Genomic DNA, 14,366 nt, shown 5'->3' with positions numbered 1-14,366 from the left:
CGTACCACTACCTATCCTCCTGCCGAACACGCGCAGGACCAGCTGCCGTCAGAACAGTTGTTGCTTCTGCGTGCAGCCAAGGTGGCAAGTCGCTCTTCGACGTGCGCTGCCAGCGAATGCCCTGAGCTGAAACACAGGTAAAGGCCAGCGACACCAAACACCGCTCGTGGGCAAACTGTTCGATGTTCGGCCAAACTCGCACTGGCAAAGCAGGCCGCTGCCGTAGCCGTAGGCTTGATTTCTTGCTGCCTGCGAAAAGGGAGACTAACCACCTTCTCCATCGGTGTTTTCAGGACTTCCAAGGAACTAGCATGACCTTGGATCTCCAGCGCCAAGTTCTTGCTTTGCCTTGGTCTGTGATGCCGAACAACAGAACGTCTCGTAGTAGAGGTAAGAACCGTGTTTATGTTTTAATATTGCAATGGGGGAACCATATTAAAATACCACAGGTGCAAATGAAAAAATCACAGAGGGCAGGAGAAAAGTGCAGGAGCCTTTGAAAGTGTATGTTACTACAGGAGTAAGATGACCTGCAGGAAAAGTGCCTCTTGTCTTACCAATAAATCCCAGGCCCTCGGAAACAGAAACCACGCAGGAACACGGATACCAGTCCCAAAACCAATGACAAACCCACCAGGAAACAAGGACACCCCCCGGGACGGGTAAAACCCGCTGTTCTCCCACCAGCTGCCGGGGTAAGTCACCCTGACGGGAACAGCAAACCCGCCCCAACCCAAACCAGTCCCCCGGGGGGACGGCACGGCCGCACCGCGGGGCCCAAAGGAAGGAGGCCGGCCCTCGGTCCCGGGGCTCCTTCCCGACCCGGGGAGCAACAGGTCGCCCACCTCTCCACGCTCCCGCCCGCCCGGCCGCCTCCCAACGGCCGCGGCACCAAGCCACCTTCACCCCCCCCTCCCCCTGCGCGTTCCTGCGGGGTGAAGCCCCTCACGCTCCTCCTCTTCCTCCCCCCCCCAGCCGCCGGGGTGGTCCCGCAGCCCCGGCCCGGGGCAGAGCCCGCCCTCCGTAATCCCTGCGGGGCGGCACCGCCGGCACCGCGCTCTGAGGCGGGCGGAGCGGAGCGGGCCGAGCCGTGCCCGGCCGCCGCCGGCTCGCTTTCCCCGCTTGGCCGGTGAGTGCTGCCGGGCGGGAGGAGCGGTCCCGGGGCAGCGCTCCCACCCCCTCCGCCGGGCGCCCGAGGGAGCGGGGCTGCCTGCGGGGACCGGGTCTGTGAGGATCCCGGGGGGCCTCGGTCGGGGCTGGGAGAGCGACCGGTGGGAGCTGAGGGGGGGTGAGGCGGGAGCAGGGGGCGGCCGGCGGGCAGGTCTGTGCGGAGGGGAGCCGGGGGAGCGGGCTGGCGGGCAGGGCTCTGCGGGAGGGACGGGTTCGGCCGCGGGGAAGGTGCTGCGGCGCGGCGTGTGCTGGCCCGCGGGGGGCGAGGGCGGCTCCGCCTGCTGAGGAGAGCGGGGCGACGGGCGCGGCCGCTGCCAGCGGAGCGGGTTTCCGCCCCGGAGGGCCATGCGTGGCGGAGCCGGCTGAGGAGCGGTCGGGGGCCGGCTGTGAGTCTCTGGCCGCTGAAGAGAGGGGAGCGGCGGGAGCAGTGCGCGGAGAGCCCCGGGGATCTGCGGGCAGAGGGAAGGGCGCCCGCCGAGGACACCTGCCCGGGGCGGGGCGGGGGGAGCGGGCGGCGGGGCCCGAGCGGCGCCGGGGAGGCGGGAGGGGCCGGGGACGCCGCGCCGGGCGGGGACGGTAGGGCGGCAGCCGCCCGCCTTGGCGCTGCGGGGAGGCCGTGGAGGTGAGCGGGGCGAGGGGCAGCGCGCTGCGGCGGCGGCCGCCCCGGAGGAGTTGGCTGGGGCGGTGCGGGCGGGAGGCCTGCTGCCCGGCGGGTCCCCGGGCTGACCGCGCCGGCACCCCCGGGCGGTCAGACCCGTCTTGGCAGGGGCGAGATTCTCCGTGAGCCTGGGACCTGGTCCGGGAGCGCGGGGAAGGGGCCGCGGCGGGGGTGGGCAGGGGCCGCGGCTGCCTCCGCGCAGCCGGGCGGGGGGCAGCGGCCGGAGGAGCTGCCCAGCGGCCGGTGTTCCCGCCGGGCAAAGCTGCGGTGGCCGTGCCCCCGCGCAGCCCGCGGAGCGGCGGGGAGAGGAGGAGGTCTCCGCGGGTTTGGTGACTGGAAGGACGGCGAGGGAAGGCTTGGTCTCGGCTGCCGGTGGGTGTCGGTGGGCGCTGCCGCCGCAGCACCTGGGCGTTGCTGGAGCACGTACTCAGCCCGCAGCAGGTCACGGACAGCCGCCTGTGTGCGGGCTGGCCGTGCTGTGCTTCAAAATCTGCTGTGCGGTGCCGGAAAGGGCTCTCGCAAGGAGTGCTCTGTGAGTACTAGGGTAAATGCACCACGGAAAATCAAGTTAAATATATCATTTTTTTTTTTTCAGTTAGTGGAAATATGCTTTAAACATTTAGGCAGTCAGCTAAAAATCGGCCCTGCTGATCTTCTGGGGAAGATAGCTGGGAATTTTTACAGGTCTGCTTCTGTTGTTTGCAAACGGCTGTGACTTGTGAAACAGCGGGACTTTTTGGTGTTGCTATTTGTTTTTTTATTTATTTATTTGCAAATTATTAAGTAGCTGGTCAAAGCAAACTGGGTTCTGAATATCCAGTTTTCCGTGGCTTGAGCACGTAGTGATTTTGAGCCCATAACAAGCGTGTCAGATGCATACTGAGGCTGCCTTGTGTGGAAGACTATTTGGTTTTTGTCGGTGCTGCCAGACTCTATTCTGCAGTCCCTGGTACTTGCTAGGTTTATTTGCTTCCTACTCCTCCTATGGCAACAGGTTGTAATTGTTGGTAGGTTTAAGACAGACCTTGCAATAGAAAACTGTATGTTTTTAACTTGCCATCATCTAGCTTGGCTTGCTGTTTTACCTTCTTGAATGGGAAAGTGGTGTTGGTGGGTTGGTTTTCTTTACACATACTTAGGAGTTGTAATGTACTTGTAACTATCTGTTTTGTGGCTGTTTTAATGCATTTCACTCTTCTGGTGGTTGCTGTCATTGGAGCAACCTCACTGAAGAGGATTATGGACTTGCATTTTCAAATGACTAATGAAAAATTGTAACAAAAGTAGTCAGATCCTTTGTTTGGCTTTCTATGGACAACTGCATCTTCCACCATCCCATAGCGGTTCGTTGCCAGCAGACTTCCACACTGGGCTTTAGCAATCTAGCCTCTGGCTGATTGAATTTCAGTTCACAGGGTTGATCATTGCTGCATCACTGCACTGCAGGGTTGTATTTGCATGGATTGCAGTGTTAAACAGGAGGAGGCCAGTCCTGTTGAAACAAAGAGCTGGACATCATGCTGTTTCTGAGCTCTGTTATTTAGAGTTGATGTATCATGGAAGCAGTTGCTGAACTTCTGCATCTCTTGCTCTGTCTCCTCTTCCCCGCTTAAACTTACAGTGGAGTTGCTGAAGCTTTGTTGATTTTGGAAAATATTACAGTATTTTTAATAAAAAATAAGATATATTGGAGATAAGATAGTACTCATACTTGGTAAAAGAGTGATGTTGTTCTCCGCAGATAGTGGTTAAAGCCCCAGGAATTATGTTTAGTGACTTGTATGTGTAGAATATTAATGACAACTGTAAAATAAAAAGCAAAAGCTCTAGTCCTTGGACACTTGCAAACCACACAGAAAATAAGATATATAGTAATGAAAGCATTTAATTTATAAAGTACTTAACAGGGTTTGTGTTCTGTGGTTTTTTTTAAATCAAAATATGGTAATGAAATGTATGTCTTATTTGATAATTAATGTAAGTGCTTCAAAGCTTCACATGGCTTCTTTTCATTGACAGTTTACTTGAACCTGGGGAGGTGTGTCCTGGCAGTTACTGTAGCTCACTGACTACAGTGATGCCACACTGTTTCTGAGGAAATGAGATGGCCACATATTGCAATGACGAGTACCCTAAACTCCTATGTAGTTCTCTGTATATGTGTCACTCGTGTGTATTCTGTTCTTGCAGTTCTCAGAGTTACAAATTTTATGGGTAGATTTTTTCCTCTTTAATGCTCTTTATCTAGCATATTCATATTTAACTAGAATCACAGAATAGTTAGGGTTGGAAGAGACCTTTAAAGGTCATCTAGCCCAACCCATGTGCAATGAACAACATAGTGCGTCTTCATCTTCAAGTCGATCAGGTTGCTCAGAGCCCCGTTCGAGCTGACCTTGAGTGTTTCCAGGGATGAGGCATCTGTCATCTCTCTGGGCAACCTGTGCCAGTGTTTCATCACCCTCACTGAAAAAAAATCTTCCTGCTATCTAGTCTAAATCTACCTTCTCTTTCAGTTTAAAATAAGGTCTCCCTGCAGGCTTCTCTTCTCCAGGCTGAACAGCCCCAACTCTCTTGAACTTTCCTCACAGGAGAGGTGCTCCAGTTCTATGATCCTTTTGGTGGCCCTCCTCCGGACCCAGTCTGACAGGTCAATGTCTGTCCTGTGCTGAGGGCTCCAGAGCTGGATGCAGGACTCCAGGTGGGCTCTCACCAGAGCGGAGTAGAGTGACGGAATCCCCTCCGTCGACCTGCTGACCACGCTGCTTTTGATGCAGCCCAGGATACGGTTGGCTTTCTGGGTTGTGAGTGCACATCGTTGGCTCACATCCAGCTTTTCATCCGCCAGTACCCCCAAGTCCTTCTCGTCAGAGCTACTCTCAGTCCCCCTGTATTCAAGTCAGCCTGTATTGATACCAGGGGTTGCCCCAACCCAGGTGCAGGACCCTGCACTTGGCCTTATTGAACCTCGTGAGGTTCACATGTGACTGCTTCTCAAGCTTGTCTAGTTCTCTTTGGATGGCATCTCGTCCCTCAGGCGTGTCGACCGCACCACTGAGCTTGGTGTCATCTGCAGACTTGCTGATCTGTGTCATTGATGAAGATATTAAACAGTACTGGACCCAGTATGGACCCCACTTGTCACCGATCTCCATTTGGACATTGAGCCGTTGACCACTACCCTCTGGATGTGACCATCCAACCAATTCCTCATCTACCAAACAGTCCACTCATCAAATCCAATCTCCAATTTAGAGAGAAGGATGTTGTGTGGGACCATGTCAAAGACCTCACAGAAGTCCAGATAGAAGCTCTTCCCTTGTCCACTGATGTAGTTGGACTTGCCCTTGGTGAATCCATGGTGGCTGTGTTGAATCACCTCCTTGTCCTCCATGCACCATAGCAGAGCTTCTAGGAGGATCTGTTCCATGATTTTTCCAGTCACAGAGGTAAGGCTGACAGGTTGGTTGTTCCCAGGGTCCTTTCTGTCCTTTTTAAAAATGGATGCAATGTTTCCCTTCTTCCAGTCATTGAGGACTTCACCTGACTGCCATGACTTTTCAAATATCATGGAGAATGGCCTGGCAACTACATCAGCCAGTTCCCTCAGGACTCTGGGCTGCTTCTCATCAGGTCCCATAGGCTTATGTATATTCAGGTTCCCCAGGTGGTCAAGAACCTGGTCTTCTCTTACAGTGGGAGGGACTTTGCTCCCCGACTCCCTGTCTTGCGGTCCTTCCACTCTAGAGGTGTGGGAAGAGAGGCCGCCATTGAAGACTGAGGCAAAAATGTTGTTGAGTACCTCAGCCTTCTCCTCCTCTGTTGTTACCGGTTTGCCAGTCTTGCTCATCAGGGAGGTTATGTTTTCTTTGGCCTGCCTTTTCTGGCTGACATACCTGTAGAAGCCCTTCTTATTACTCTCTGCGTCCCTTGCCAAGTTCAGCTCCAGCTGCGCATTGGCCTTCCTGATGCCATCCTTACACAACTGGGCAGTGTCCCTATACTACTAATATGTAATACTGACTTAGAATACTACAACTACTAATATACTCCCAGCTAAGTTTCTTTTCGATATTAGTATACGGATAACTGCTGGGAGCTTTTTACATCGGAGTTATTTTTGAGTAGGTTGAATACATACTGAATGCTCAGAGGTATCCTGAGTTACAGGTTTAATAGTCTTTCTGCAAGTTCCTGGTCATTATTAATGTAACCTTGAAAACATATTAGTGTTTTATGTAGTATAGAGAAGATCTGGTGTCACTCTGGAGGAGTTGCCTAGTAAGGTCATATATACCATGTTTATCATGATGTATTTGCCAACAAAGAGAGAAGAAGAGATTATGGTAAGAATTCTGCAGGTTCTTTGATTTGCAAGAAACTCACTGACTTTACTGAAAAATTCTGAGCTTTATAAAAGTTTAACTGAAAATTATGTAGAGTTGGAGACTTCAGTAGTGTCTTTGTAATTGAAAGCTGGTTATATGTCTGCACTTAACGGGATATTGTTTGTATCTGCAGTACAGGTAGTGTCCTTGCAATTTCAGTGGTATCCTTGTCTTAAAATTGCCAACTTTCTGTCTTGGTTAATATATGCCTTCACATTTCTAGCAGGTGTACTGAATATTTTCCTATATTGGAAGGACATTTTAATAGTGCTTTATTTGCCTGTTTGTACAATTAGGTACACTTTAAATTGTTGTTAACCTAAAATCTAACAACGAAAAAAAGTTGTATGTACTTTCTCTTCTTCTGCCATCTCTCTGGTATATCAGAACACACTACAGAGAACATGCACTGTCTTTTAGCTTTGCCTTAAGACACCGGGTAGGGAGGCCATCTTCTTCTCAATTTCATCTTTCACAAACACACTTAACATTTTGCTGTATTGTACGCTTTTGTATCTGTTTCCTTAATGCTTGGAATCAAGGCTCAGTCACCATGTGTGAGCTGCTCCTCCTAGCTCATTGAAGGGTTGCAACCGTACTTGAGAAATATCTAGAAAACTAAACTGTACTTACAAAAAGTGTTCAAACCTTTTTTTAAGAAAACCAGGTTGAACTGTACTGTATGAAACTTGCACAGTCTTCACTGTTCTGTTATTAAGGCAAATTTTTTTTTTCTTCACTTAGTTCTGATCTTGCGATATTTTATCCCATAGAGTTTCTGTAAATTTGATAATGAACTGCAGCCTAAGCAGTTTTCAGTTTCTGACCATTTCTACATTCAGCCCTAAGAGTAGTAGATGAGTTAAAGAAAATTCCACTGGAAAATATAATTTAGGCTGAAGAAAACTAGTCTCCAGAAAAAATTAAAGGAGGAAAAATAATATTTTGGAGCTGGACTTTTTTTGTTTTTCTTTCATTATTCTTTAACAAAACATTCTTTTCCAGATAGGAAAATACTCATGGTTTGTCTTCTAAGTTCTGTTCCTGTGCTTAGCATTGTATTTCAGAGTGGTTGCCAACATCACCTTTTTGAATAAGGCTTGGATAATTCTGCTGTTCATAGCATTATTACTGTTCATTCTTTGTGGTTTTCACCAGCTGTGAAGGGGAAAAGATAGATTTGGGTTTTTCCTCTTAAGGTGATTGCACTTCAGGGAAACAAAAGTGTCTCTAGTTCTTTGATGTGGTCTTGTATTCCTTTGTTCTATATTTTTCTTGATCTTGACTCTTAGAATGCAGCATGGACTACTGAACAAGCCAGCAACATGGTTTCTTGCAAGTCAGTACTGGTTTTCAGAAAGGTAGCCTGGGTTTTACCAGAGATTGTAACGCATGGGAAAGACTTACGGTTCACCTTAATAGAGATTCTTAAGTCTCTTGTCTTCAGCATCTCTTTGACCTGGAAGCACCTTGGAAGTCAAGGTATTGGTGTAGGACTGAGGCGATGAGGCGTTTGCGTTATTTTGCTGTCATTCTTGCAAGTGAATGCTGTGAACAGCAAGGTGGAGATTAAAAAACATTTCTGTTGGGTAGTGCTGCTGAAAAAGGCAACTGAGGCACAACTATGCTAAGCAAAGGCAGTTTGTGCTGGGTGCTCACCAGTTGAAGTGGGCATCCCCACCAGTTGCACTCTGGTAGATCACCAAAGATGTTTCAAAGACAAGCCAGTCTGATGGGTGGGGAAGCCAGTGTGGTGATTGCTGGCACGTTCATCAAGTACCTGCATCTTCCAAAGTCAGAAAGGGACAGAAGTTTTTCTGTTGCCTTTTGTTTGGTTGGGTTTTTTTTTAGGTCTGTTGCCTTGGAGGCCACCTTGGCCCGTGCTGAAGTGAAGGGGTCTTACCTAGCTCCAGCTAGATGAAGATGTGGTCAACTGTTTTGCTGGAAATGTTGGGAGGTTTCTGTTTACAGTTCTGAAGTGGTGGTTGATTAGACTGCTGTGATTTTGTGGGTTTGGAAGGTGGAAGCATCCAAAGTCAACTTAATGACAGTCTGCTTTAGCAAGCTATGAATAAAAATTGTTGAGTTGAGTTTCTGGTTCCTAAGGAGAGCCTTGAGATAGTTTGAGTTAATAGAAAGTAATTACTGACCCCCATTGTCACCTGTCAGGAGGGTGAAGTTTTGTTTTTCTTTTTTTTTTTTTTTGTTAACTTTTCAGTGATGAAGAATTTCTTTCCTCAGTCTTGGAGGACGATTAGGAGTAGCTGCCATCGGGAGGGTTTTACTGAAAGGTTGAGATTAAAGAAGCTACAGGATATGACTTGTAATAATTGTCATCAACTACAGTAACATCAGGTGACTGATTAAATGCGTTGTATAACTGTTGTGACATGACATATTGCACAGAGTCAGAAGTGCAATTCATAGATTGTTCCTTTGGTTTTGTTTCCCTTGGAGCTGTCCCAGTCCTCTGCTTTGTTTGTTTGTGAAAACTCACTGACCTGGAACTATGCATAATTGTTTTTTCCCCATCTTTCAAGTACAGTGTATGTAGTAGACCATATTATTCACAAACCTCAATCTCTTTTTTCTTTTCTATCCTATCTGACTTGCTTTTACAACTATTGATATGTTCAGTTTCCACAGAAGATTGCAGGTTATCTTGCACTTTCCAATGTGATGGCACACACCTTAATCAGCTTTCTCTTTTTTTGCCAGAGATGGTGCGCTGAGTTGTTTCCATGAGAGGCTACTGCATGACTCTGAAGCAAGAACATATTAAAGAAAAAAAGGTGTGAGGGTGCACCAGCGTTTTCCTGGCTAGAAAGCTAACCCCCAGCTGAATGTGTTGAAGACTTCTAGGCTTGGTGGGACAGATATCTCTACCTCCAATTTTATGAATACTGCTAGCTATGGCTGTGGAACTCTGTTTGCTGCTGCTGCTGTTTTGTGGAAGTACTATTTCAGAGGTACAGCCTATATACAAACCTCCTCCTGGGACTTTGGATTTTGGATTTGTACCAGCCAAGACGTATGATACAGGTGCATACCATGAACCTGGGCCAATAGGAATTTTATTTAAAATAGTACATGCATTCCTGTACGTAGTGCAGCCAAATTCTTTTCCTCAAGGTAAGCAGATAAACTACTTTTTTTAAATAAAGATTTGTTGCTGACGTGTTCATCCTATTGTAGATGCCAAGACCATAATCTGGATGTAAATGATATGAAGGGCTTTGTTAGTAGCATGTATTATGGCCTGGAAATATGTACAGTTTCATATAAAATAACATTTTTCTGCTAAGCATAGTGGAGGTAGCTTGTTAAAATGTCGTGTTGATGAAAATTCACAGAACTTTGCTTACATATCTCAAAGCTGCCACTGACGCATTTGAGGCTTTTTTTTCTTAACTGAAACTTTTGCTTATGTATATAGATCAGAAGCATGAGATAGGAGTAAAGCATAAACTGCTTTGTATTTAATATTAAATCCATAAGAGACAGCTCTCTGAGATTTGCATATTATGATAAACAGTCAGGTGGTTATAATATTATGATATTTAGGCTAGGAATTGGAAACTTGGCAACTTGAAATAAATTTGTTTCCCTATCTGTGCATCCACAGTCAGGTTTTGTATAACGGCAGTTCCATTACACAGCCATGTGTAACTTCTTCTTTCTTTGTAAGCTGTCAAGTGAAGACTTGAAACTGTATTTGTTTTATTGAGATTTTTTTTTCCATTCCTTTCCTACTAAGTTGTCGCTTATCCTAAAGGGAAAGTTAAGATATCAGAGAAGTGTATGCTTATGAAGACTGTATTGATGAAAAGGTGCTTTGGGGAACTCTGTGTTTGCGGATGTGGTAGTTGCATCAACTTTCCAACATGCTCATTCAATTTATATATTAAAACTTGAATGAATGAATTCTGTTTAGACAAGTGTCTGGAGTCCCAGGTGTTAACCAGGAGAACAAAATCCTGGCCTGTGCCCTGCAGGATCTATCTTCTGAGCAGGTCTTACACAAGGTGTAATGAGGGCAGTTGCATGAAGCTGACAGTAGTGTCACCTTTTGGAGGAACCATTTCCAGATACCTGTGCTTTTGTGGCTGCTTTCCTTCCATTAAATATGCAGCTGAACTATTTGCCTCTCTGTGAGACCTGGTGTGTTAGGATTGTCATCTTCGTTCAGCCCTTAGAAACAGGCCTTCATTCTGCCTAAAGACCCGCTTGAATATTTTATTCTCTGACAATTGTGGAAATTTGATTTCAGTGAGATGTTTACTGTGTCTTTGTATTAACAGGAATTTAATCTGTAACCTTGTATATCAAATTTAATATTCTGTATCCTAAGCATGTAAATAATTATTGAGTATGGAATTTATAATCAAGATTATAGCCCTCTGGGACTGATTGTAGTAAGTTCTGCACCAAGTAGGCGTTGTGAAATCAACATTAAAGAGAAAGGAGACATCCAGAAGTAAATCGCCTGTTTTCAGTTTGTAAGCTTTGAACACCTCATGCCCCCCCTTTCCTCGCAGACGCTTTTTGCCAAAACAGTTATTTTTAGAAGTTTGGCTTTCATTTTTTTGCATTAGGTGAATTCGTTTTCCTATGCCCCCACATACTTCACTGCAAAAGACAGATTTGACGGATCGTGTCGGTTTAAGTCATACCGTTTAATTGGTTAATCCCCATAATCTCTTTTGCCATATGCTGTTCTATTTTCACATTCAGTGTATTAATGGTGTAGTAACATATTTGAAATGCCTTTTTTTTTTAAATTGCCAACTTGAAATAGAGTTAATTCTGATTCAGAGATGAAAATAAACATAATCAGAAATGAGCATAGAAAGAAAGCCTTTTGATGTTTCTAACTCAAAACTTCGTCATTCCGATTGGGCTGGTGCTTCAGAAGAGTTAGTGCCAGGTTGATGCCCCAGTGTATTGCATATAACCATGACGTAGAGGAGAAGTGTGATTCGTGTGCAGGATTTGACATCAATCACTTAGACCTTTGATCTTAGTAGTGTTATATTTTTTTCCTAATACTTGGTTTTTCCAGTCTACTGTTAGTACTCTTAGCTCGGAGGAAAAAGAGTGACGGGGTTGTCTAATTGCGTGTAGATATTCCTGCCCTTGCAAGTCAACTTTGTGCTTGCAGTAGTGCTCTGATGGAGCTGAATATGTTGCTGTATAACGTTCATACTCTGTCAGTCCCAAGTATACCTTTTGGGAAGAAAGCTGGTGTGGTAAAGCAAAATATGAAGTACGTCAGAGTCTTTGGGAAATGTTGTTCTTAAAGTATTTGCATGCTGCTAGGCCTTAACATTTATTTAAATGTTCTTATATATTATTTTAAAGTTGAAAGGGATCACTCAATTTGAAGAAAAATGACTCAAGAAATATTTTGTAAGGTGATTTTTTTTTTTTTTTAGTTAAATCTAAATGAGTAATTATTTATTCACTTCTAAATTTGTTCATGCTGTCAGGTTTGTGGACATACAGCTTACCTATTCAATCTGAACTTCAATTAAGTTATTAATGGGATTAAATATAGTGCTCGTGTAAAGCACAGTAACAGAACTGGGGAAAGGAACTGTAACTGCTTAAATTTTTTTTTAATTGTTGAATCTTTTAAGACCAGGACTGTGCTTTTAGGGTATGGCAAGAAACTAGTTTAGAAAAGTGAACTAGAATATCTTATTGCAATGATTCAGTGAATGTGAATAGATTCTGCCTTCAACTCCACCAGTCAAATGCTGTTGTCCTCACTAGATGATGTACTGGTGTAAATGGGAGTGAATTTATTCCCATGCATAAACTGTTATGCAGGGAAGCAGCCTCCACTTTGAGTTAATGATCCACTGGAGTGGAAAAGGCTGTGTTTGGTCACTGGTTTGCCACCTGCGGCTCAGTAGGTCACTTTAATTTTTCTGTGTCTTGGTTTCTCCATTTGTAAATTGGACATAACAGTGCTACTACTCCTTTTGTTGAGGACTGTGTAGGATAGAGCATCATTATTCTTTCCGGTTAATACCACCATTTACAATAAATAGATAATAGAAAAAAATACAAGTTGCTTCTATTACTCAGCTTAGAGGGCATCTAACAAAACATATTGTCAGTTTTTCTCTTACTTGGAACTTGTCATAAACTGGAGTGTGAATTTATTAGTGAAGTCAGTTCATGGTTGTGACATGGTGCATGTCAGCTGTTGTGTTGGAGACATTCAGATGTGAACTTGGTGTAGACAGGGCACGGTCAGTATGATCCTCTGGCTGCTGTGAGTGTCTTATCATGGCTTTGTCTTTGTTCCCATGGAAACCGGTTGTTAGTTGCAGTAAGACAATGTTAATCTGAGATTCCGCCTGCCAGCAGGATGTGCACAACAAATCTTTGACTACACAGCTTGTGTCTTATAACGAAAATGTGAAGAGTTCACAAAGGAAACAAGCTGAGAGTAAAGCTCTGGTTCCTGTTTTTAGGTGAAAGAAGACAAAAACTTACAGGCCTGTTTACCTTACTCTAGTGTACCTGGACATATTGCAGGACAACTGTTCCAGTTATGTTAAGTTCCAGCTGCTTTGTTTCAGCTTCTGCGTTTTATTCTGGATAACCCTGTTTCCGCTGAAGCACGAATAGAACTTTAACATAAAAATCAACTGTTGAATGCAGGTACTTCCTGGGCAAAACATAGTATGAAGAGTTAAATGTGCTGTTTGCCTGTCGGGAACAAGAACAAGTTGGTTTTTTAGATATGGACTACAGCTCTCGATTCTTTCTGTTTGTGGAGTCTTACTTGTTGAACAGTTTGAGTCTAAGACTCAGGATCAGAACTTGACAATCTTAATGCAAAGTCCTGTCTCTGACCCCTTTTGGTCTCTGTTTTTGCCTCACCTGGTCAGCCTCTAAAGCAGCTGCAAATTGTGGAGTTCAGCAAGTTAGTCTTGTGTTCCCTGTCTCTGCAGTTAATATCTCAGATGAGTGTATTCAGTGATTAAAATATTTTAACCTTTAGAAATAGTCATGTAACTTGATGTAAAAATAAACAGTGTACTGTTGCGAGTATAGCTGTAACAGAAAATGCATGTGCAAAATGCTGTTGTTGTGGGTAGATTTCATGAGCTCCTAGGATTTTGTTTTGGTTTTTTTCATACCTTAGCCATGTTGGACATGAGGTTCTAAAGCAAAGAATCGCAACACTGTATGACCGCCCCAGTTAAAAACTCAGTAACTCAGAAATTTTTGTGTGTGTAACAGTAACTTCTTTGCCTTTTGTAACTGTTTAGTTCTTGGTTGTCTGTTTCTGCTTTAGTTTTGCTTCCTGTTAGTAATAAATCTTCCACAACTCTGCTACAAAAAAAAAAATGCACGTGTCTGGATGTTGCAGCACTGGAGCTAAACTCACTTACGCATTGCTGGTAATGCCCCTTTGCTTTCAAACTTGAGACTTTCCCAGGTACCTGGGGCATGTGTCATGGTTTAACCCCAGCTGGCAACTAAGCACCGGACAGCCGCTTGCTCACTCATCCCTTGGTGGGATGGGGGAGAGACTCAGAAGACTAAAAGTGAGAAAGCTTGTGGGTTGACATAAAGGTGGTTTAATAAGAAAGTAAAGCTGCACACGCAAGCACGACCAAACAAGGAATTCATTCACTACTTCCTGCTGGCAGGCAGGTGTTCAGTCGTCTGCAGGAAAGCAGGGCTCCATCGTGTGTAATGGCTACTTGGGAAGGCAAATGCTGTCTCTCCGAATGTCCCCCCCTTCCTCATTCTTCCCTCAGCTTTCGTGCTGAGCATGATGTCATCCGGTGTGGAATATCCCTTTGGTCAGCTGGGGTCAGCTGTCCCAGCTGTGTCCCCTCCCAGCTTCTTGTGTACCCCCAGCCTACTCGCTGGTGGGGCGGTGTGAGAAGCAGAAAAGGCCTTGACGCTGTGTAAGCACTGCTCAGCGATAACTAAAACATCCCTGTGTTATCAATGCTGTTTCCAGCACAAGTCCAGAACATAGCCCCATACCAGCTACTATGAAGAAAATTAGCTCTATCCCAGCCAAAACCAGCACAGCGTGCAGTGAAAGGACTGCACTCTGGCTCTCGCTTGAGCTCTGACTTAGGTGCAGATGCTGCAGTTCAGCAATGTAAGATGCT

The 14,366-nt window shown here is 45.6% G+C and overlaps 1 protein-coding gene across 13 annotated transcripts in view; it reads left to right on the top strand.

Moving 5' to 3' along the window:
* Positions 1 to 1,043: 1,043 nt before the first annotated feature.
* PROM1 (prominin 1) overlaps positions 1,044 to 14,366 on the top strand; it is a 65,317-nt gene continuing 51,994 nt past the window's right edge. For 9 of the 13 annotated variants that reach the window (XR_012763971.1, XM_075420588.1, XM_075420585.1 and 6 more), the window contains exons 1-2: positions 1,044 to 1,129; positions 8,935 to 9,348. Coding sequence is in view for 12 of the 13 variants with exons in the window: in XM_075420588.1 (XP_075276703.1) it covers positions 9,129 to 9,348 (220 nt within the window). In the remaining variant the exon portion in view is untranslated. The other 4 variants (XM_075420580.1, XM_075420577.1, XM_075420578.1 and 1 more) reach the window with 4 other exon arrangements.

This window comes from Opisthocomus hoazin, chromosome 5 (genome assembly GCF_030867145.1).
Source record: "Opisthocomus hoazin isolate bOpiHoa1 chromosome 5, bOpiHoa1.hap1, whole genome shotgun sequence".
Taxonomy (NCBI): domain Eukaryota; kingdom Metazoa; phylum Chordata; class Aves; order Opisthocomiformes; family Opisthocomidae; genus Opisthocomus; species Opisthocomus hoazin.
The sequence above is the reverse complement of the archived record's forward strand: the minus strand, read 5'-3'. Positions and strand labels throughout refer to the sequence as shown.